Raw genomic sequence first — 25,421 nt, forward strand, 5'->3', positions numbered from 1 at the left:
TCAAATTGCGAGTGATTGAGTGACAGATGAAGGTTGTTTAGGAGAAAAAGTTGAGAAGAAAAAGTTTGAGAGTGGCGCTCGGGAAAGGAAATTGTTGAGGGAAAAGGAAGTTTCGAGACAAGCAGCTATTACAAAAAATGCCGAAGCTTACAGGTTATTTTAAACTTGTAGGCCAGGGTGAGGAGGAAGAACAGATGAGTTCTGTACGAGCGGCAGCGGTTGCCGGCCGCGGGGCCTTGGAGCCAAGTAGGCCGTCTGGTTCTGATAGCGATGGAAAGTAGCGGGGAGAGGAAAAACAGACAGGAGGGATGTTGGAGGAGATGGAAGAGGACGACGAGGACTTGCTACGTGGAGGGGAGCCAACGGCAACCGGACAAATACATGAGGGAGGCCCGATACGTCACTCATCTGGAAGAGAGGACCAGGCGCGCATAGAGCAGAGTGGAGAAGTGCGATCACAGAGCCTGCCGAGGATATAAATGACTTTCATTTGTTGTTTAAATAGGGGGCCTACAAAACACTCTGCCATCAGCCCCAGGGCCTGATGGCAGGTTAAGGTGGGCCTGGGCGTGGTGTGGGACAATTTAGGAAGGTTGAAGATCAGGCGAGCCGCTGCATTCTGGATGAGCTGCAGAGGTCGGATGGCACATGCAGGTAGACCAGCCAGGAGGGAGTTGCAGTAGTCTAGGCGTGAGCTGACGAGAGCCTGGACCAGAACATGCGTGGCTTTCTGGGTCAGCTGGGACGTATCCTCCTGATGTTGTAAAGCGTGTATCATTCTTCTCAGCCCCAGGGCCTGATGGAAGGTTAAGGTGGGCTGCATCCAGGAATGGTTAAACCGTACACCCCAGCATGTGCACTCAATTTAAAAGTTTTTTATTTGAAACTCCTTAAATTTTTACATTCACTCAGTTATAATGTGGTAGTTATACGTAGTTTGTTTAAAATAATTATTGATCACCAGTATGAATATGTTGGTATGTTTTTTTAGGTGGTATTTGTTATTGAACGAGTAAGCGCTTTTATTTTGAAGGCAGTTTTTCGATATTCGCGCACCGCAATACAACTTGACTGTCTTTTCCGAAGTGGAGGCTGGCCTAAAACGCAGTGTGCTGACCGTGCTGCTGACCCGAGTACTTTTCCTCAGTTTTGGAAACGAAACCTAAATATTTGTGAAGACCAGATGTCACCAGAGAGTCCATTGCTGTATAAAGAGAAGTTATAACCGTGGTTTAAGTTTTTTTAATTGCAAAGATACGACATGTCATTGAATAAAAGAAAATTCAACTAAATTCATTAACATTTATTTTCTTTTTTCATCCATACCTTTTTCTTTTCTTTTTAAAAATATGTATGTATTTATTTTAACAAGATTCAAGTCACCCTATGTCATGCTATGTTTTGAGTGTTATCATCATATTCATTGTGATGCCTTATGATTGTTCTAACTGTCTAACTAACACATTCCAACGCTTTTCATTTCAGTGTCATTTTATTATAACATGTTGACAACCAGCTATTCTTCAATTAGATAAATAATGTATTTAAATGAATGCAACATTGACTCCTTTTAATCAAAACAGATCATATGTGAGATAAAAGTCATATATTTTGACATAATTAAAACACAGAGGTGGGAAGTAGTGGAGTAAATACTTTGTACTGTACTTAAGTACATTTTTTCTGGTATCAGTACTTACTCCACTACTTATTTTTCTGACGACTTTTTACTTTTACTTCTGTACTTTCTACTTCTTACATTTTCAAAATAGGTTTGTTACTTTAGCTTTAATCTGCGTTTGGTGGGCGAGTCATTGCGTGTCTATTGATTTTAAACACGATCCGTGTATCCATCATTTCCTGGGTCTTCTATTTGTTTGGTTTTCAAAGGCAATCCTGTCATCACTTGCTGGTCGCTATCATGTCTGCACACACACACACACACACACACACACAGCACACAACACACACACACACAGCCACACACACACACACACACACAACACACACACACACACACACACACACACACACACACACACACACACACACACACAACGCACGCACACGCCGCACACACACACACGCACACGCACACCACACACACAGCTTTGAGTTGGGTTGTTCATTAATTGATCCCACGATGGGGAAGAGCAGAGCACTCACGCACACACACACACACACCACACCACACACACACACACACACACACACACACACACACACACACACACACACACACACACACACACACACACACACCACACACACACACACACACACACACACACACACACACACACACACACACACACACACACACACACACACACACACACACACACACACACACACACACACACACACACACACACACACACACACACAAGCAAGCTCACTATCTAGTTGCCTTTTTGTCTATCATTGGTGTTCCTCTCGTTGATGACTCTTTGGACAGGCTTTGGGGAGGAGCTACATTAAGAACGACTTATTTAGGTTTCTTTCGATTCTGATACATCATTTCCTTTTTCCGTCAGCGGCGTTTGAAACTAAGAGGATTGTAGTTAGGCGTGGATTGGATTCTGCTTCCTAGCTCTCCCCACTTTTACTTTGTGATCCACTGCTTTTTATGCAAACATATCAAGTCCATTCTGAAGATATAAGAGAAGAGAAGAGAAAAAAAGAAACAGAACTTCTTTCATGGCTGTTTCATCAGGACGTTTGATAATTCCTGACTGAGGTTGAAAGAGCTCTCTGCAGACCACTGTTGTTGGTTTGGGCCCTCATTTGACCACTCGGTGGCGCTATAATCTCACAGTGAAATAGGGACGTATCAGTAAAGTCCTGAAAAGCCACCAAACATATCCCCTTAAAAATTCCCCGCAACCCCACCCCTGAACACTTGAAACTTCAGAGAGACTACATAAAAAGCGGAAAAGCAATTTGTGTGTGTGTTTGTGTTGCTCTCTAGCTGTCAAGGCTGTGATGCTACACCGCAAAAGCTCCTTTTGGCAAACATGAGTGTGCACACTATGCACAAATAGCACTTGCACATTCAAACAGCCTCACAGCTGAATGATGAGGGGAGGCCATGGATAGGCAGGAGGAGTGAGGGAAAGTGACAGAAAATAGTTTCATATTCTTTTGACTGGCTGCCTGGGTGGACAGATGGTAACTGGGTGAAAAGTGCCAGCTGTAGTTGACTGACTCTGCTTGGAGAATGTTCTTTGGGGATTGCCAACCATCTGACTTTAGGGCATTTAAACTGATGGTGAGAAATGAATCCATGTTTATTCATCCATACTGGTAGCATTCAGGAAATGGCAAAAGGAGATCTTTAGGGAGGTTCTGTCATCTCCGCAGAGGTTATGTTCCCGTTAAGCCCTTTTCAGTGATGGAGAAGTGCTGGGTGAACACGCACAGGCATGCTACTACTGCGTGAACCTCCGCTGACTACTGCTATAAAAGTGGACTGTTTCTTGCTTGTCAGCCAAAAGGAAATTCTTAAAAAAGTCTATAACTCATATCTGCTAGCTACCATTTCAGGTCTAGGCTTCTGTGTCAGTAACATTTCCAAATTTCAAGACACTAAAATGGCTGTCATTGCTTGTTTAATGAGCAAGAGTAGTGAATTGTAGTTGTGAGAAGTGAAGTGATGCTCAAGGGAGGGTATCAGATAAATAGCGATGACCTGTAGAAGATTCAAAAACTCAGAGAAAGACTGAGACAGGTCAGCTTCAGGGGGGCTGAGGGTGAGTGAGGAGGTGAGGGGGCTTTGTGTTCAGAGTCGAGTCTGGGCTTCGGGGATGTAGATCTCGATGCTGTCTGCGCTCTCTGTGGCCGAGTTCTGCCTGAAGGAAGCGGTACGCTTGGTCTGCAGGAGCCTCCTCCTCGCTTCTGTCCTCTGACGGTCCCCGAGGTCCAGGGACTTATCCCTCATGGGTAGGGTATGTCCACCAATGCGAGGAACCACCAGGCCCCCCGACCCAGCTCCTCCTCCACCGCCGCCGATCACATCCCCGACGCTATCCGCCCGGAGGCTGCCACTCACCCCGCCTGCTGGCTTCTTTGGTAAGGGAGGAGGAAGCTTCTTATCCTCCTAACCCGGCCATGGTGAGGCGTTGGTGGAAAGGGACAGTGGATATATCGTGTCGGGTGGTGAACAAAAAGGTTGTATGGTTGTACAAAGATTCCATGCAACAAAGAGGAGATATTGGGAAAAACAAATAAAATGGCAAAACAAAAAAGGTATAATTTCAGTGAGGAAGAATCACACACCGAGACATTATGAGAAACAAATAATCATAGTCAACAAAATAAATGGGAACCAAAAAACATCCCAGCATGCATCGGCATCGGGTGACACAAAAGGAAATGAAATGGGAGAATAAGGAGGAAAACGAAGATGTAAAAAGGAAAAGAAGAGAAGAGAAACAATTGTTAGTTTGTTATCAAGAATAATGTAGTCAGAAAGTGAGCTTTATCGACAGTAATGTGAAAGACAAGGACAAGGACAAGGACTTCCTCTCAGCTGCAATAAATGCAGAAAAGCTGATATGGATTTCGATATTTTATCAGTTTAAGACTCCATGTTCTCCTGTGCAGTTCAGTTCCTCTGGCTGTTGTGTATGTTCACAGTCTGCAAAGGCTTGGACGACCATCTGCGCTACTCTTCTGCACACCGCCATCTTAGCTCTGGGGGAGTGGCGTAGGGAAACCAGGGCTCTTTGGACCCCCAGGCCTCTCACCTTCTTTTCAGGTGGGAGCCTCCAACCAGAGTCCTTGAGCCTCTGGAGGTCCTGAAACTTGACCCTGACGTCCTCTATGTTGAGCTGGAGCAGGTCCCAGAGGCCTGCCAGGTCCTGAGAGGTGGGCTGAGGGTACACTGAAGGGTCCTGTGGGGGGGGCGGGACATGACATGTGATCAGAATCAGAAATCAGAATACCTTTATTCGTCCCACAGAGGGGACATTTGCATTTGCTACAGGAAGAAAAGAGCCAAAGACAGATTCATCTTGACTAAGAAGCATAACACAATTATTAAAGATTTAAAAAAAATGGGCGAACAAACAATATCCAAGAGAGAAAGACGGTTAAATAATAATTGTTTGCAACTGTTTCTGCAGCGAAGCTTAGTTTGCTTTTAGCTGCTGTGATTCTCAGCAAAACCATGCACCATTTATAATGTGTGTTGTCATGATCTTCTGTGCTATCACACATACTTACCACACTTTGTTGGCAGAGGCGGAAAAACTGCTGGACCTTCTGAGACATGAGCATCTGGGCACTGCCAACTGCATTTCGTATCAGCTCAAGAACTACGGAAACAGCGCACATGTCGTTTTAGAAAACCAAGAATCATCATTGTTTATTCTTTTCTCTCTGATCCGTTTTGACCTGCCGCCCAAACTCACCTTCCTCTGGCAGTTCGTTCTCCTCTGCCTCTCGCTCCATGTTCTGGCACCAGCCCTCCATCCTCTCCACCTCTGTCTGCAGGAGGCGTAAGAAGAACTCTCCGTCTCTCATGCAGGGCGAGGCGCGGCCAGAGTCGGGCAGGCTCCGGGGGCCCTCCAGTGACGGCGTCCCCGCCCACGCTCTCTCAGAGGTGATGGGCAGAGGGGAGTGGGATCGTGGAGGCAGGTGTGGGTGCTGGTGGGGCCGCGGGTCCCCTGGGCAGTCCTCCGTGGTATAGCCACCCTGGAGTAAGTCCTGTGATGGCATAGGAAAACAGTTGGACACTGCATTTTGCAAGACACTAAATATTTTAACTTATAGATCATGAAACTTCCCTAGCCGATGACTTTCATTAAGACACCATTTTTTTGTATTACAAGTTGTCGGTAATGCAATGTTTAAATATGCAATTGAGGCATTATTATTCTTTGTCATTATTTTCCAATTTGCATACATATGATAATTTAATAAAGCCCATTTTTAAACGTTGTTCTCATTTTGTTGACGTATATTTTTTTTATATCTCTTTGCCACCATTTAATTAAAAACTGTCAACATCCTTACAGATTTTCAGGGATAACATTTTTCAATATAAATCAAGCTATACATTATTTATAAACAAACCCTTTTGTAAAAGCCTGCAAAACATAGGAATGCATACACAGTATATTTAGAATAAAATAAAGATATAGTGTATTTTTTGAATGTTTATTTCCACTAGTCTGAAATAACCTCAGCCTCAATCCTCATGTCTTAGTCTAGGTACTTGTAATACCTAACTCCACATCAAAAGGGGACTTTAGACCCCTGAATGATGACTGATAAGATACAGTTCAATAGTTTGGCCATGCATATCGCTGCAGAACTACCTCTCTGTAGGCCCATTGTCCCTGCGTGTGCACGGTGCGTTGGCACTCTGTATACTGGCTTGCTGACTCCGGCTCTGAGGAGTGCCTTTGGAAAGAACAGCCGAACTGGAGACTCTTGTCCTGCATTGGCACAACGATGCTGAGCCCGGGGAAGCCCTCGGGGTCCAGGTCGGCCTGCACGCTCGCCGTCACGCTGTTGGAGCGCTTGAAGCGAGCACGCCTGCAACACAGCAGGGAGTCACAGCAGGCCCAGAACCATCCGGTCACACAGAGTATCGCATGCAAAAGCCATATTCAAATCCGTTTTGAGTCAAGCTGTCACTGCAGTCACTAATACTCACTGGGTTGTGTTAAGCCCTGTTAAATCCTTTGGCATATGACGCAGCAGTGTGTGCAAATGTCATGTCAATAGACTCAGCAATGAATGTTCACTTTATAACAAGTTTATACCTCCCCTCACCCTTGTTTTCGGTGTAAAAAGGCGTTAGATGTGAGTCATCCTTGAAGATGCAGGAAGTGGGGGTCATTGGGGTTTGGGAGTGTGTGATGTTGGGGGTGCTCGCATGCAAGTGAATCTGACCCGTAAGTGATGCTGGATACAATTAGGAAAAGGGCTGCATGACATGTGAAAAATCATGTTGAATGTTTGATTTGCAGTAGTCATGGTTACAGTTGATAAAAACAAGACATTCTTGGAACAAAGTGTTAATGAGTTCAAGCTGTGATCTCTGATGAAATGTTAAATGAAATAATAGGATCTAGCCTAGAAATCAACCATAGGTGTCTGCACTGTTGGGCGCCCAGGAGGTGAAGGCTTTTTTTGAACATTATTTATTACAATTATTCACATAAATTACTGTGCAAAGACCAAAAGCTCTTGATAAAGCCACATTCTTTCCCCGCAAAGACAAAATTATCAAATAAACAAAAACATATCATAGTTTGGAGGTTAGTGTCCATAATTAAGGCAAGCTAAATGTCAGGCAAAATAAACACATCTCAAGTTTGTAAGAGATTTCAAAGACGAAAACTTTCCTCCTGCTTAGATCAGGGTTGCCAACTTTGGGTACCTGGCTGGAGTGAGATTTTGATATCATGGGTTTAATTACACATATGCGCACGAAATGACTGCTATCGTGTCAGCAGCGGGACCTTAGCATATATATAGGATATATATACAATATATACAAATACACAATATTGGACACAGACTATAAAGGGCACAAAGTTTCATTCACTAATGAAAGTCAAACACATGTTTGTTTCCACTATTTTATTGTGTGCCTGATAAGCAATTAATTGACTTATATAAATAAAAATGTACTCGATACATTTCCATTTACATGAGGATGTGACTAGCAGTTTGAAATGATGTACTTGAATTATTATTATATATTATCATTATGTCAGGGGTCTAAAATGGTCATACAACGGTGCCGACAATATTATCGTTTATCGCAATAATTTCTGGGAAAATGTATCCAACAAAATTAATTATCGTGAGAGGCCTATACATGAAACACACACACACACACACACACACACACACACACACACACACACACACACACACACACACACACACACACACACACACACACACACACACACACACACACACACACACACACACACACACACACACACACACACACACACACACACACACACACACACACACACACACACACACACACACACACACACACACACACACACACACACACACACACACACACACACACACACACAATTAACAAATGTCACAATACCACGGCTTGCTCGCTCACTCTTTGCTTCAACAGTATTACACACCGGCCGTGAAATCCGCTTTCTCTCTGTCTCTTATCCACAAACACAAATAATGAAAGTTTTACTGCAGGCAATCGAACGAAGCAGGTGAATGCTGTGACAGGTGTGCACACCCCTTTGGTGGAGCGGAAAGAAAGGAAAGCAAAGGGAGGATAAGAGACTGTTGGATAGCCTGTCAGGAAGCAGGCAACCATGTCCGTAGCAGCAGGGTCGTATGCCGAGCGCTAATTACATTGATAAATGTTGTTGGCTGCGAGTCCCACTACCAGCGATTTAAAGCCTCGGTGACCCTAACTATCACCATACGTGAAGGACAAAGCATGCAGGGTGCAGGGAGAAAGAGCGAGAGGTGGAGAAAGAAGCTGTCCCTGTGTGGAAAAAAAGAAAGATTTGATGCCTGTTGATATTACCCGCCTGTATTATCATCATTTCATGGCGCCTCAAAGCTAATTGAATCCGCACCTCCACCCTGCACTGAATCCTCTTTACTGCTGGCAGTGCCACCTTCATTACATTCTTTTTTATAACGCAACACTTCACATTTGTCACACACACACACACACACACACACACACACACACACACACACACACACACACACACACACACACACACACACACACACACACACACACACACACACACACACACACACACACACACACACACACACACACACACACACACACACACACACACACACACACACACACACACACACACACACACACACACACACACACACACACACACACACACACACAAATCTACAGACTTACTCCAAACTGCCAAACATATTAATTAACACACTCTATTTTGGCCTAGTAGAACAATAAGCAGCAGACTTTTACTTTTTTATCATTTCTACTGGATCTTAGATCTGCGCTTGCGCAATACGGGTCGGCAGTTGCGAGAGAGTATTTTTGTTGGGTAATCTATGGTAGCGCTAACCCTTGACAGTGAAACGCCACGCGTGAGGTTTAGATTATTTCCCTGTCTCAATCCAAGTTGAACTGTATGAAATAAAAAGGCACATTTGTCTTGTAGTAAATAAAAAGGGCGACCTCGAGCCAATCCTGCAATTTCCCCACAGGTGACAGAGTTGACATACTGAAAGCCCAATCCCTGCAGGGGGGTCTGGGCGGATTCTCCCCCACGTGATTTTTTGAAATACTGACATAAAATACACATTCTGGTACTCTCTTGAGAAGAAAAATAAATAAATCTATTACTACACGACATATTTAAAAAATGAATGCCATTTTAGTTTTTTGTTACTTTGTTCTGAAAGCTGAACCTGCTGCTCCTCGCAGAGAGAAGAGGGTAGAGGGAAGAGGCTGTGTGAATTACTTTACATTGTGGATAAGGGTGGATAGCCCCCATTGTTCTGTGTGTCAAAATGAAAAACAGCCCAGACACCTATCAATCATCAAACCGTGGGGTCTTATTTCATTACGTGTTGATAGAAATCAACACGTAATGTTGTATCGACCTATAGAGATGTACTACAGCAAAAGTATTCTCCGTGGGGACTTCCTGCAACAACACCACGCCGTTATCTTGATTCTGATTGGCCAGAAGACATTATCAAAGATGTTCTATTGAGAAGACGATCACTACGTGACAAAAGTTTTCAAACCGTTTCTAGTCTTCGGTATTCTTGTTTTTTGGCGTGAGAATAGTTTGGGCAGCGTGAGAGCGCGAGATTGAGAGTGAAAGCGTGTGTCACACGCCAGATGCGTGAGAGTTGGCAACCCTGATTTCATGTTGTGTTTCCGTTACCTTTTGTCATCTTCCACTTGGACTCCTATAGAGTGGACCTCTGTCAGAGCTTTTCCATCTGGGTCTGAATCTGACAGAGTCTCTGAGCTGTCCACCTGGAGCAGAAGAAGCCACAAAGCAAAACAGTAAGACCTCATACAAAACTGGAATTTAAGTATTCGTTTTCATAACAAAAGGCTGCAGCCAGCATCTGGTTAGCTTAATTTAGCATACGCGAAATAGCTAGCCTGGTTCTGTCCATTAGCAACACATCTGCCTCCTAGCACCTCTAAACCTCAATAAATAGGAAGGTGTGTGTGCATTTCCCCTGGTTTCAAACAGAACTGGGTACATACATACAAATAAATAGTGTGTTTAATAGGCATATTTGTTCATTTTGGGGAAAGGCCGGCTAGCTGATTTACCTGTGCTAAGCTATGCTCATTGATTCCTGACTCTTGCTTTGTATTTAACGCACACATAAGGAGTCGGACCTATCTTCTTAAATTAATCCCCGCAAGTCTCTACATGTTTCTTTACCATGTACCTTGAGTATTTTAACTGTATTTTGATTAGTGCTTAAAATACTAGTCATTACATTTAGTTGATCAATAGACATTTGTCTGTTGTCACTGTGTTTATCTTAAATGTGACAAAGCCTCGATTTCTCTCAGTGTGAGGACATGCTTAAGAGTTTATTTAGGGATATGTTTCACAGTTTGGCTAAACTGAAATTTACCAAAAGGGGAGGATTTAGTTGAGGACGCAAATAACTGAATGTCTGTCAAACTAAAGGCATAATTATATTGTATGGCGACTGCTCTTAAATATTTAGTTTACCTTTGACTTTGTAATAAAAACAACAATAACATATTTAGCATATCATGATTATCAATGACCTTCTTGCTTAGTTATGAATTATTTCAAGGTTGTGATTGCAAAATGCTTATGTTATCAGCAAACCACTTCTAATGGGTCTTGGGCATTTTCTCCGTAAATGCTTTTTCTAAAAGCATTTCCACTCCTTTTTTTATTCACATTTTGCACACAGATGTATCAGAAATGTATCAACATTTGTTTTTTGGCAATGAGTGACAGTCCTCTGGAGTGACAGGCTGACAGCAGCTGCTCAGCTGGCAGGCTGCTAGTTAGGAGTGATTTGTCTCAGCTGGGTTTGGTAACGTTTTAAAATCCTGCCACACCCAGCTCCTGCTCCTTCTCTCACTCAGTGTTTGGTTTCCAGAGGGTGAACACCTTCAGTTCACCCTCTGGCCCCTGTGTGTTATTTTTAGTGGCCCAACGTCTGTAAAAAGCTTTTATTTTAGCCCCATTTTGTTTTGGATTCTTAATTTAATTGTATCCTATGTTTTGAGGCACCTCATGAATGCCACCAGAACCACACTAGTTTAGACCTTTTAGTTGAGGTTGGGTTTTCCATTGGCAGAAACATCTTAATTTTACTACATTGCAAATATTTTATGTCGTTTCACGAAATGTATTATATTGTGGTAGACAAAAATTCTATCGGTCCACTTTATTAGGCTGTTAGTTTGTGGGAAAGTCCTTTACTGTATATCATCATTAGTGACCTATTACTTTAATTATGCCCCTTTGAATATAATTTGTAAATTTCGTTTCTGAATTTTTTTACTATTGCTTCTCACTTCTTTTATGCCTTGGACCTCATCTTAACTTTTAACAGCTGTTAGTTTGTGGGAAAGCCACAAAAAGATAATTAAAAAGAAGACAAAGGAAAAAAGCCCAAGGCAGTAACAGTTAAAAGCATACAGTTCAAGGCTGTACTTTCAACAGCTTGCTCAATATTTGCAAATCATTATGGACAAAAAGGTTTATAAATTCAGGAGAAAGGAATGCTCTGACGGAGGGAGCAATTAGTACAAAAGCAGTTTCTCTGACAGTTGTCTTGTGCTAATCACTGCAGAGTAGCCAGTCACCACATGGCTTGCATTTTTGCAATGATCTTTTTGTTGGTATATTTCCGCAATTGTTTGTACATTGTATTCCATTCTAACAAAACATTTATTCTACATGCACCATCCTGATTTTGAGTTGATCAGAATAGTGAAGCAACAGCTTAAAGCTCTCCAACACGTCAAAATCTGGGAAAATGCAAGATTCCCCTGCATTAGTTGGCTATACTCTATTGAATATGCTTGGTATACTGTAGTTACTGTCTTCACACAAACCAAGCAATTTGCATTATCTTTGACATTTATGTATTAAACTATTATGGGATTGTGACTAAACTAGTTAGTCGCAGACTTAATTAAAAAGGGTAACATTTCCTTCCTCACCTGCGTGGCGATGGACGGCCTCCACTTTCTCCCCCCACGCCCGTCGTCCTGCCCCCCAGCTTTGCTCAGCACCATGCTGTTCTGAGGCAGAGAGACGGACTTCCCCAGGCTGCCCGCGCCCCGGCCGTCCCTCTCCCTGGCCGGCCGCGGTGGCCCCTCCAGCAGACTGTCAGCCGAGCTGCTGTGTTTGGCCCTCACTCCGACTCCCGGGGCCCCTCCGTAGAGCACTAGCTCCCGAGAACCCCTGACCCCATCCAGACTCTCTGCAGAGTTGCTGTGTTGTCGGGAGCGTGCGCCTGTGGCCGTGTAGTAGCCCCCCCTGGAGAGGCGACCCGAGGGGCCGTCAGAGCTGCCCAGGTCCACCGAGTTGCTGTGCTGTTTGGGGCGCCCAGAGCCTGAACTCGGGGCCATCTGTCCACCGCCCTGGAAGTAGGCATCCTGGGTGGACTCTGTGCTGCTCTGTGCTCGCACCGAGAGAGAAGACTTGGACATGCGAGGTGGGAGTGGGGGAGGAGCACCTTTACGATAAGGAAAGACTGAAGGGACAAAAGAGCGAGAGAAAGGAAGATAGAGGCAAAGTCAGCAGTTAAAAGCAAAATGGGGACTACGTCACCAGAGAGAAGGGGAGGTGGATACTTACGAAAGGGACAGACTTGAAGGTGAAATGAAAGAGAGGGAAATGAGTCATAAAAGTAGGTAAAGCAATGCAAAGACGGAGAATAAAAACAACATAAATCATTAAATAATAATGCAAATGTGACAGACTCATAAAGGCAACTCCAAAGCTCTTTCTTTTCACCCCAAAATGCAGCTTTTAGTATGACTCCGTAATATAGGCAGGATGCAACGTGGTGAAAAAAGACAGATGTGACAGCCGTGACAAAATAAAACCCTTTCCCTTGAGCTAACCTAACTGTGCTTCTGAGGAAGATGAAGCAATTTCCTGAAAGAAGTATTAAAATGAGGAGCGCACATTCTGCCTCTTTCTCCTCCCTCAAACACATGCGAGTGCACGCAGTGTATTTACTGTGAACAAAGGATCAAACTTTAATGCATCTTTCTCACAGTCTGGAACACCTACCAGCTTGTCACAGTTTACACAAAATATCAGGAAGCTCTGAGCTCCAGTGTGCAGACGTGGGTATAGATATGTGTGGGTCTTTGAGTTTGCGTACAGAGAATGTGTGTCTATCGATGATTTATGACGCTTCACAGAGGCTTTTATAAATATCAGGAGGGATTTGCTGGTCTGAGCTTAGACATGTGTGTCCTGCTAGCTAGTTTCCCCGCAGTCTCCTGCACAAACACACAAGACTCCAGATTTACTGTGAGTGCTTGAGAATAGTTACACACAAAATGATCAGAACAAAACAATGCACGAATGACAATAATATGATCAAATAAATGATGATTGATATGGAGTAAAAAGGCAAAAGATTGAGAATGCACCAGTGAGACATACGGAAGACAGAAAGACGGGGGGGAAAGCAGCTGGAGACGCTGAGCTATAATCATAATTATAAACACTCCTGTACCTATTACTGGGCCTGTGGAGGGTTGTGGGAGAGATGAGATAGAGATGACGGAGAACAAAGAGAATGCAGAATAACATGCATCCGATTCTGTGCTTCTCACATACACACATTTACACAAACACAAAGAAATACTGCAGAATGATTAGGGGGAAAACCGAGATCATAGAGATTGAAAAGAATAGAGAATAACAAATAATAAAAAATGGATGCACAGATTGCACACATCTGTGCAAGGGAGTAGGGTTTGCGGTTGTGTGTGTGTGTAATTGAATACACTTGCTTTTGTGTAGGTAAGCTGACAAAATCTGTCAATAGGGAAGTTACTACTCCCACTTTGTCTCTCACCAGGTGGCCACACACACCCTTTCAAAACATAGATGCTGCATAATGGTACGCCAAAACACACACACGCGCATACACTCACCCGCCCCGGCCTTGATGCTTCCCTGGGGGCCCGACATGGAGAAGACGGAGAGGCAGTCGTCGTCTTGGGAACAGCCGGCCTGGATGGCACGGACGTAGCTGTGGCTGCGCGTGCGGAAAACACCGGGAAGGTCCAGGGCCTCGACGGCTTGAGACTCCACCTCCCCGAACATGGTCTCACACACCGCCTCGAACTGACGGTTCAACGTGTCTCCCAGCTGAAGGAAAGGACACATTGCTGAAGTCTGGACACCTCAACTTAAAGAAACTTGCGAATACACGGTTTACACAAATGGAGCACTTTGTTACCTGTGAGCTGGTCAGAGAGCGGGTGTAGCTACGAGAGCGCGTTTGGGTTTTGGGTGTAGTTCGGCTGTTGGGGTAGGGGTCTGTACACTGCTTACACGAGTACCTGAATCAAACAAATAATGCACAAAGTCAGCATTTCTGACGACTGTAAAAACAAAAGGGGACGACGAGAGACAAAAGTAATTTTTTACTGACTTGATATTATATTCTTGATGTCTAATCTAGTTGTGCTATTTTTGTAACACACATTTAATTAACCAAAACGATCAAATAAAGATTCACTGAGTCTGTCTCTGTAACTGCCAGCTGGAGTCACTTTGAGTGTTGTGATGCTGCATTCCCATGTCGAATAGGAACGACCACAGTGCATCACAATATCACTAAAATGGGTTTCTCTTGTTTGAATCCTACCAACATTTCAGTAAATTAATTATTCATGTATTTTTTTCACAAGTGCAATTAAATCTGTCCAAAAACAAATCCCAAGTTTCCATTCTATTCATTTAATATGAATTTAAGTTTTATCATAATAGGAATATACTTTTTTGTACAACATAATATATGAGTTAGCACTTATGCACTTCCTGTTCCCTCATCACAAAGTCAATATTTTTGTAATGGGTTTTGGGTTAGATGACCGAAGTAAGGTCAGTGGATAACAGAAGCTTAATAGACTTTGACCTTTTGTTGTGTTACATAAAATGTCGTCAAATACCCACTTGCTTTTAGGTATCACACAAATCACGATTACTGTCAAATGTTTAAATGAGACTTCTTAAAGTCATCACCATTTCGCTGTTCGCTATGTGGTGGTTACTTTAGGGCAGTGCTTCTCAAAGTGTGGTCCGCGGAACACTAGTGGTCCGTGAGCGCCCCCTAGTGGTCCGTGAGTATATTGATAACATTTCACATTTGAAATAAATACATTTATTTAAGTTTTCCGCACTCTCGCGCGAATATCTCCGCAATGAAGCGAGCTTAAGTTTCACTTTCGATTGCATGATACAGCCCAGATAAACACCTTCATAACACATGTTGCCACTTGTTTGTACCATTTTCAGGCGATTTGTAAAAAACGATGTGTTTTTGGATATTTGTGGAGTTAGGGAGTGTTTTTTTATTGGTTAAGTGGTCCTTGGTATGAAAAAGTTTGAGAAACACTGCTTTAGGGTATGCGACCGTGGTGTGGTTTGTTGATAGCCTCAACTTAGCCTTTCAACTTCTTACGATTGCATTTGTTCAAAAAAAGTCTCAAAACCAAATGTAAAAATCCCATTACATTTATGTCAACGAGGAAAATGCTTCGGGTTTAGCCAACACAACAACTTTATGCCAGCACTCTATAAAGGCCAAACAGTGGCAGTTTGGAGTGTATGAATATTTCTCTATGCAAAGCAGCTGAATGGTCTTTCGGCATTTATGCAAACACTACATGTGTGACGTTTGACCTTTGATCCATGCTGATGGACCGTCTGAAGGCATCCCTCTGGGCGATCAGGGTAGATTTGGGCGAGGCTTTTGGGCTGCTGTCTGAGTCAGCGCTGTCATCGTCGCCCATGGCCTTGATGTAGCTGCCGCTCCGCATGCGGCGACAAGGAATCTCCCCTCCGCTGACTGTCCCACTGCCAGCGCCATATCCCCCACCCCAGTCGTCTGAAGGGACCTGAGACACATCACATCCACATTCACACAAACATAATCATGGATAAGTATAAAAAGGGCCGAGGAGGATTAATCTGGGACATACAGAGAGTAGTACAATCCTGTATAGTAAGGTCAAACAGCTTTAGTAAGTAGTCAGTCTCAGTATTAGAAGTATGGGTTAAAAGTAGATTTGCATTGTTCTACAAAACTGTTAAGGAAAAAGCAATTGATCAGTGTTAATAATTAGAGTTGTGATATTGAAGGTGTTAGCACTGCACTGTTGGCAGCGTCTTCTCAATATCTGTAATTGAAGTCAAAGGGTTTCTCGAAACAGACATATATTTCACACCTCGAACAGAAGGAGTGATGAATCAGACGTACATGGCGCACATGCACACAGTGTGAAGCCAACACACTGGCCAAGATGGCTCAAGCATGCTCATACACACAATGAGAACACACACACACGCAAACACACACACACACACACACACACACACACACACACACACACACACACACACACACACACACACACACACACACACACACACACACACACACACACACACACACACACACACACACACACACACACACACACACACACACACACACACACACACACACACACACACACACACACACACACACACACACATGAACGTGCATAGGAGAGGATGATAAAGAAAGAGAGAAAGTAACTGACAGAAAGAGAGAAACTCTGACAGCTGGAGAAACACTGATACAGAGAAGGAGAAACGGAAAGCTAAAAGCTGACGGACAGAACAAATAAAACAATGCACAAAAAAACTGGCAACATGTATACGGGGGACCGGCAGGAAAAGTGTCAGAGAGGCACAGACAGGTGCACAGAGAGCAAAAACCGGTAGCGGAGAAGCTGAATAACAGAGTGGGAAGACAGATGGGCAGATGAATGAGACGATGATGAGAAAACAAAATGAAAAAAACACAAACAGAAACACAGCCAACACAAGCAAACGACACAGAGAATTGTTAAGAAGCAATAAGATGACACAAAAACAATTAGGTTCCCACTGGGGCCGTCATGTGAAATGTATGACTTCATAAGTCAGGACGCTTTCTTAGCTCTTCAAATGACCCCTTTCTGGCATGTTGTTGTTCTTTTGCTGACGACTTTTCTTTTTGTCGCTGCTTTTATTTGAACTATTCACATCTTAAACTGCACTGTAACTTTTATCCATGTATTTTTCCTTTTAATGTTTATTTTATTAGCTTTTCTTTTTTATGCTTAATGTCTTTCATTTTTTGTAAAGCACTTTGAATTGCCTTGTGTTGAAAAGTGCTATATAAATAAACTTGCCTTTAAAAAAAAAAGCATAAGACCAAATCCAACTCAGTGAATTAACTGATTGTCATATACTGTCATTCCCTGCATAATAACATGTCCCTCGGAAATTCCATGATATTCCAAATCCTTAGATGATTTTTGGGGAACATGAATGAAAAACAGAAAGCCAGAGAGAGACAATGAAACACAGTTTATTTCTTTAAAGCTGCCCCAAACTAGAGGGTAATTGGACAGATTTTGGGTCGGATTTCTTCTCTAAAGAATTGCAGACTTCAGGCTGTCTGGATCCTGTAGTGAGAGGGGTTCTTTACCAAACTGGATTCCTCCCGATGTTGAATTGTGTATATATGTGTATATATATATATATATATATATAACATGGAAATCTTTAAAAATAAGCCCTAACTTAACCTAAATACTCATTATTTTCTAAATGTTCTCACTTTGTCTTTGTGTACTTTGCTGCAGGGCAAGTAGGGTATGATGGTTTTATCTTAGCCTGGAGACGAATTTGGAGTTTATCAACCAGCAAACCAAAAGAATAAGCTAAAAGCTAAACCTTTCTGCAGCCCTGCTGGGAACTGCAGGGTTAGGCAAGGCAAGTTTATTTATATAGCACTTTTCAACACAAGGCAATTCAAAGTGCTTTACAAAAAATGAAAGACATTAAGCATTAAAAAAAAGAAAAGTTAATAAAATAAACATTAAAAGAAAAAGTACATGGATACAAGTTACAGTGCAGTTTAAGATATGAATAGTTCAATTAAAAGCAGCGACAAAAAGAAAAGTCTTCAGCCTGGATTTAAAAGTAGTCAGAGTTGCAGCGGACCTGCAGGTTTCTGGGAGTTTGTTCCAGATGTTTGGAGCATAATAACTGAACGCTGCTTCTCCATGTTTAGTTCTGACTCTGGGGACAGAAAGCTGACCAGTCCCTGAAGACCTGAGAGATCTGGATGGTTCATCATTTAGCAGGAGGTCAGAAATGTATTTTGGGCCTAAACCATTCAGTGCTTTATAAACCAGCAGCAGTATTTTAAAATATATTCTTTGACACACAGGAAGCCAGTGTAAAGACTTCAGAACAGGAGTGATGTGATCCACTTTCTTAGTGTTAGTGAGGACTCGAGCAGCGGCATTCTGAATCAGCTGCAGCTTCCTAATAGATGTTTTAGTGAGACCCGTTAAGACACCATTGCAGTAGTCGAGTCTACTGAAGATAAAAGCATGGACAAGTTTTTCCAAATCCTGCTGTGACATTAGGGTTAGGTGATCATTGTCTGTGGGTTTGTTTGCCTTTCATCAATATCATTTGATCCAACTGCCATTGCTACTCTTAAAGTACGATACAAGTGCAGCTTTAATAATACCCATCATCAACCTTGTACAGAGTTCACATTCACACAAGCATTTGCACGAGTTGAGTCATACATAAGAATAAAAAGGGTGAAGGAGCGAGCAAGGATTCCGCATCATACATTGAGTACTAACATCATGTATGGTGGAACGGTCATGGTAAGCTTTTCTGTAAATGTGTGCATTATTATCCTTGAACTGTTCAGGGAAAAGCAATTGAATAGTGTGAATGAATTATTGTTGCTATATTGTAGGTGATGACACTACACTATTGGACCAATATTATATTTGTATTCAGTCCCAACAAGCTTATGAGAGGGAGAGGGAAGCTGTCATGGCAAGGACAATAGTGGTGCGGATGAATTGTATTGATGGTTATGGCAGTCCCTCATTATTTGGTACTTTGGTACATTTGAGGTGAATGTGACTTCAAGAGGTGATGAGAAGGCTATTCAGATCACCTGTTGTGCAGGTTGTCAGCACGGACTCTTAATTAAGAATGAAGTGCAGTTTGGTGCATCGGGGGGTGACTAAGCCCTTTCTTTAGGGCTCAATAGAGGTAGAACTGCACACCCAGGCCATTGTGATCCTTTCTTTATATATTGCAAACCTGTTTTTTTGCAGATAATGTTATCTCAAGCTTCCTAGAAAAACAGTAGAGCATCAAGGTGAAATTCAAAGAAAATCCTTATAACTTTGAAATTTTTTGAGAATGTAAAATAAGTCTAGATTCCGATAGAGATAACATTACATTGCATTTAGCTGACGCTTTTATCCAAAGCGACTTACAACAAGTACATTCGACCAGGAAGACACAACCTTGAAGAAAACAGAATCATATAAGTACATCAGGTTTCATAGAGCCAAACATTTCAAGTGCTACTCAACTGGCTTTAGATAAGCCAGTCCTTTATTAGTATATAAGTGCTCTGTTAGTAATTCTATCGCTCGAGGTGGAGTCGAAAGAGATGAGTTTTCAGTCTGCGCCGGAAGGTGTGTAAGCTTTCTGCTGTCCTGATGTCAATGGGGAGCTCATTCCACCATTTTGGAGCCAGGATAGCAAACTCACGTGTTTTTGCTGATGGGAACTTGGGTCCCCCTCGCAGCGAGGGTGCAGCGAGTCGTTTGGCTGATGCAGAGCGTAGAGCACGTGCTGGGGTGTACAGTTTAACCATGTCCTGGATGTAGGAAGGGCCAGATCGATTCGCAGCATGGTACGCAAGTACCAGTGTCTTGAAGTGGATTCTACCAGTTACCGGAAGCCAAAGCTAATAGCCCTTAAGAGAGCACATAAGGTTAAACACTATTAAGAGTAGGGAGGAGGCCTTTCAAGAGGCTTTAGAGTGAACTAAGCAGAGGAGGAAATGACGGAAAGACAAAGGCGTGAACACTAAATATAAGTGAGTTAATGAAATGCTCCAGATTAGATTGTGCTGGGATAATGTTTGTGGTGGATTTCATTAAAGATGCACTCGCATCTCCCCACCACAAATAAATAACGCTATGACGCCATGAAAGTGATTACAGCACTAACATATTTGGCATTGATTAAGAACTTAAATTACCAGCATGGGAAATAAACATAGGAACAACAATAAAGAAAAACACATTAGCATGTGAAACTATGTTTTGAAAAACAATTTTAAGCTGCTTTTGAAGAACGGCTTCCAATTTATTAATATTGATTACTTTATATACTCTTTTTAATAACACCATGTCTCAATATAGAGCTCAAACTTAATATCCATTCTTTGCTCAATGAATGTTTTTTTTCCAACTAATCAAACCTTTAACAAATAATTCAATCTCCTTTCCATTAGGTAACCTGCATCGAGGCATATTTTAGTATTATTTTATAACATATACAGGCTTTATTTGTATTGAAAGCCTCTTCATACACGTTTCTTATTTTTGAAAAGGCATTTTGTTAATTAGTAAAGAGGCATTTTACTACAATTTAAAAGGGCAAAGTGTGGAATCACAACAGGAAGTACTGTACCAGCAGTTTCAACATTCCAGTGTTTGCAAATGCTGAGTTTTGCAGTCTCACATGCTAACCAAAAAAAACAAAACAAAAACACACACACACACACACGCGCACACGCGCACACAGTCAAGGCCCGCGGGGTTTGGCATCCAGCTGAGTCTGTGTTTTTAAGGTCATCACTTAAAAGATGATTCAGCCTAATCTCCTGATCCCCCTGGCCTTCTACTATCTCTCTCACTTTCTCATCGTGCTCTGTCTCTCCTCCTCTCGCCTCGCCCCCTGGCTACCATCACCTCCTTTATCTCCTCTCTATCCCTGAGCTTGCTTTGCTATCTCCACGTCCCTCTATCTTTTCACCTCCCTCTTCTCTCCCGCCTATATTTGTGTCTCTACTCCTTCGCTGTTTCAGTCTTCATTTCACCCTCGCACCATATTCACTTTTTTTGTATCATTGCTTATCTATCAGACCCAGGCCCAGGAAATGGAGAGCGCCGGGTTCGGATGCGGCACGTTGTGATTGCCGTGGACAACGGGGGAGGAAGCCTGTTACATGTCCCTTTGACTCTGATCACAGTCATTCAGAACTTGTTCCTTTTGCTTTCATTTTCACTTTGAGCTGCCGCACTTTTTCCTCATCTTTTTGCAGAAATCCTGAGTGATGAGCCAGCGTCGACCTGTATGTGCATGTTAGTGTCACAAAGTGCCCGCCTTGAAAGCAATTTTTGTGTATTTCTGACTTTAAGGAGCAGTTGAAAATGCACTATTTGTACGGCATTAGAATGTCTTCCCTGTTCTCTCCTTCTCAATATTGCAAGACTAGTCTATCCATGACTTTGTGCACACGGCTCTTTGTGATGGAAACAAGGAAGATCTAATTAAGGTTCGTCAAACCAACAAAGGATACACAAGGATATTTACTTTTGGAAATAGGAAAATTAGCATTAATTTCGAGCCCTGTTTCTGACCACCTAATCCAGTAGTCCAATATTTATTCTTCGTTAAGCTTTGTATCTTGTTGCCACCTACACCCGAGGGAAATATGTTGCTCTTTAGCTGCTGAATGCTCCACTGGGTAGCAAACATTTGTAAAGCTCTGTGAAGGTAAGAGGAACTGCAGAGCTGGGTGCGAGATTTCATATCCAAGTAGAAATGTGATCCACTGTTTGAACGACAATATTTAGTGACGCTTTAAACCCGTTGTTGCATATGTGGTGTCTATTCTTTACACAATCTGTCTGCACTTGTCTGGCAGCAATCATTGTACGTTTTGCTTCCAGAGAACGAGGCTTCAGTGTGGACTTGATGCTTCACTGTGGCACCTGCACTGCCATGTGTCCTGAGGTCTAGCACTTCTGGAGTAGACCTGAAGAGCTCTATCTCTGCAGCTCCAGGAAGCTGTCTGCTCTAAAGCCATGGATCAATCAGGTTGACTGGAGCACATCACATACATTCACTCCACAAACTCTCTCCACCTGATCCTCGCAAAACTGCAAGTGACACGCCGGGAGATATGAGGAAAGCTGCAATGTGGAACTTCATTCCATGTCCTGAGGTGTGAATATGACGCTAGCCTAAGGCACAGAGGCACATTTGTGTGGGGTTCGTCTTCTTGAAAACTCTCGCTCGCTCGCTCGCTCGCTCTCTCTCTCTCTCTTTTCTATCAGCAGACCTCAGCTGTGTCACAAGGATGAGAGTTGGAAAAACACCAGGGACTCCTGTATACCTGCTGTTTCCATCGAAACACAGCCTGCATGGCAGCGCTACCTCCGCACAGCTGGAGATGTTACTGAGTGTGTGTTTGTGTGTGTCTGTTGTTCTTCCAGCTGTTTTTGCGGGTTCAATGTAACAGCCATTCGATTTTCATTTTTCAGGAATTCATGTATACGAAAAAAGAGAGGACAAAGGGACACCTGCATATGTAGGATTTGGAGATCCATCAGAGACTTTACATCTCAAAATCTATCCGAAATGGTAACGGTCCATGTTTTTATGATTCACCAAAGAAGTCCGTGGGGTCTCTCAGGTTGACATACAACTCCTGATCATGCCTGACATCTTATCTTCTTGACACTTTTTAGGAAAAACATACAATTCGTAATTGTCGAATGAAAAGAGGGTTAACATCGAATACATGTATATGATATAAAAGAGTTTATGTAGTCAAGTTTTCATCGAAATGTATTGCGAATTTCATCCAAATTCATATACATCATAATGTATCGTTAGAGATGTTTCCATTGCAATTTGTCACATTTCCTTCCCGTGTTTCGATCGATACCGGACATTTTCTACCTCAGCCCGGCTTAAAACCCTTTTTTTTTGTGGTCTCAGGGTTTGTTTCACTAATTGAAATTGTACATCACAACGCAGGGACAGAAACGCTGCTATTTTCATGGGGAAATATATGAGTCATGTCTTGTACTGGGTGTATATTTATTTTCTTACTCTTTCTTCTTCTGGGATAAAAACATTTCAAGTTTTTGTCAATTCTTTGAGTAATGCAAACAGTGTTAAGTTGTCAGGTAGCAACACATAAGCACCATTTTAGCCATTCGTTCCTTCAAATCTTAGAGCTCTAACCATGCATATAGAGACCATCATAAGGATGCATCTTGAGACAGAAGAAAAAGATGTGATGTTAGACCACTTTTTGGTCTGACGTTGGAAACACAGCTATCACTGTAAAGAGAACTTTGCAGAGTTATGACTCGGAGAAGAAGGTGTAATATAGTTCATGCAAACAAGAGCTAAAGGTTAATCTGCATGAGACATAAGAAAGGTCAGCATGGAGCAGCAAACACTAATTCCCTGTACAGACACATAATTGGATAACATGCAAGCGTACACACCTGCAGGTAGTGGAAGCTCCTCTCCTTCAGCTTACTCTCCAAGGGCACCAGGGCTTTCTCGTAGCTCGCCCCCCTGGTGGAGGGGTACACCTCTCTGGCCTGACTCACTGTCATGGCTGACCAGGTGCTTCGTTTCAGAGAGTGGCCGTGGTGGCCCTGGTGCCCCCCTCCTTCACTCCCAGCCAGAGCCATTGTGGTACAAGCCATGCACTCCACAGGTCCAGGTCCAGGTCCAGGACCACCACCCCCAGGTCCAGGTCCAGGACCACCACCCCCACCCCCTCCATCACCACCACCACCTCCACCACGCTCCTTGGGCCTCTTCATGGTGAGCTCCTGGATGGCTGCATCCAGGCTCTCATGCCCGATGGGATACCCTCGCCGGCCCCCGCTGACCAGGTAGCTGCTGTCGCTGTCCAGGTTGTCGTCAGAGCTCCACCAGCCTGCCGTCCTGCTGCGATGGCGTCTGCCTGACTCGTGCCTGGAGTCTCCACTCTTGCTACGCTCCCGAGACTTGCTCCTCCTTGCAGAACGAGGCTGGTGACCTGAATAGTGACCCCCGCCATCCTCCCCTCCACTTCTGTGGCCTCCTCCTCTCTCTCCTCTCTCTCCACGGTAGTCCCCGCCTCCTCTCGTGCCGTTGAACTCCCGTTTGGCCGGCGCCTCCAAGGACTGGGACTTTGCGAAGAGGCGCTGCACAGAGTTGACCAGGTGGCGGATGCGTGAGGGGCTCTCGCTGCGCGGCTCAGCCCCCCCACTGGACGCGCGCTGATACTGCAATGTGTGGAAGCCATCGGGATGAAAGGGCCCCTGCTGGTCGATCATGTTCGGGGGAATGCGGTGCATCTTCCCTCCATGACCTGAAGACAGGCACTCTTCGCAAGAGTCAAGCGACTGGAGAGGCGGGTGCTGGCTGGGGTGGGAACGTGGAAAGGTTCCCCCTCCAGAGTGGCCGTGGGAGTGGGAATGGTGCCTCTCCAGCGCCAAGGCCTCAGCCTGGCCTGGAGGGTAGTAGTGGCCATCGCTGTGACCCTGGTAGTAGTCCCTGCCCGGGCCCTCACCATCCTCAGGCGGGCAGTGGCAGGGTCCGCCCCCACCGGAGGAATGCTGCGACATGCTACGGCTGACATGGTACCCTTTCACAGGCGCCGGGCCGTGGTGGGCCGTCCGGGCCGAAAGGGGGCGCTGCGGGCGTGACAGGGCTGCACCGGTCTCACCTGGAGGCACAAAAAGAGGAACACATTGAGTCTTGTTGCCAGGGAGACAGGAGCTATATTCGTGAAGGAAATATGAATCTTATCAAATAATTGAATCAAGTGGTTCAGTCTTGCAATCAGTAATATTGTACTGTCTTCTTACAAGGAGTATCTGGGAGATGATTAGTAGGTGTTTCTGATCTCTGCTCTTACCTTTACGTTAACTCAATTTGTACACATGATGGACACACAGGAAAGGGCTATAACTTGTAGGGACATTGATCTCAACCTTAAACTATATGGTTGAGAGTCCGTACAGGTATAAATGACTTGTTATTATATTTGTAGCGCATATGTTTAAGACACAGTGGTGGGACTGAGATAAAGAAAGAAAGAAAGGGACATCAGAAAGAAAGGGATTTGCAGATTTATATCAAAGATAGTTTTCTCGCATATATCAAGTGGCCTGTTAAATTGAAAATGAAAAGAATATGTTTTTCTGATTCCTCATGAATACCATTTGTATTGATGTTGCTCTTCAGTTTTTTACCCAACCAAAGACAAACCGCAATAATAATGCA

The 25,421-nt window shown here is 43.5% G+C and overlaps 1 protein-coding gene across 1 annotated transcript in view; it reads right to left on the bottom strand.

Moving 5' to 3' along the window:
- Positions 1–2,344: 2,344 nt before the first annotated feature.
- The window catches only part of dlgap3 (discs, large (Drosophila) homolog-associated protein 3), a 152,480-nt gene continuing 129,403 nt past the window's right edge, over positions 2,345–25,421 (bottom strand). Inside the window, exons 3-13 of the mRNA XM_034095241.2 lie at positions 23,645–24,861; positions 15,927–16,141; positions 14,479–14,581; positions 14,171–14,387; positions 12,212–12,747; positions 9,918–10,012; positions 6,324–6,543; positions 5,415–5,709; positions 5,227–5,318; positions 4,749–4,895; positions 2,345–4,099 (exon numbers count right to left, since the gene is read on the bottom strand). Coding sequence (XP_033951132.1) covers positions 3,782–4,099; positions 4,749–4,895; positions 5,227–5,318; positions 5,415–5,709; positions 6,324–6,543; positions 9,918–10,012; positions 12,212–12,747; positions 14,171–14,387; positions 14,479–14,581; positions 15,927–16,141; positions 23,645–24,760 — 3,354 coding nt within the window. The 5' untranslated portion in view covers positions 24,761–24,861 and the 3' untranslated portion in view covers positions 2,345–3,781. The remainder of the gene's footprint in view (positions 4,100–4,748; positions 4,896–5,226; positions 5,319–5,414; positions 5,710–6,323; positions 6,544–9,917; positions 10,013–12,211; positions 12,748–14,170; positions 14,388–14,478; positions 14,582–15,926; positions 16,142–23,644; positions 24,862–25,421) is intronic.

Source organism: Pseudochaenichthys georgianus, chromosome 11, assembly GCF_902827115.2.
Source record: "Pseudochaenichthys georgianus chromosome 11, fPseGeo1.2, whole genome shotgun sequence".
NCBI lineage: Eukaryota > Metazoa > Chordata > Actinopteri > Perciformes > Channichthyidae > Pseudochaenichthys > Pseudochaenichthys georgianus.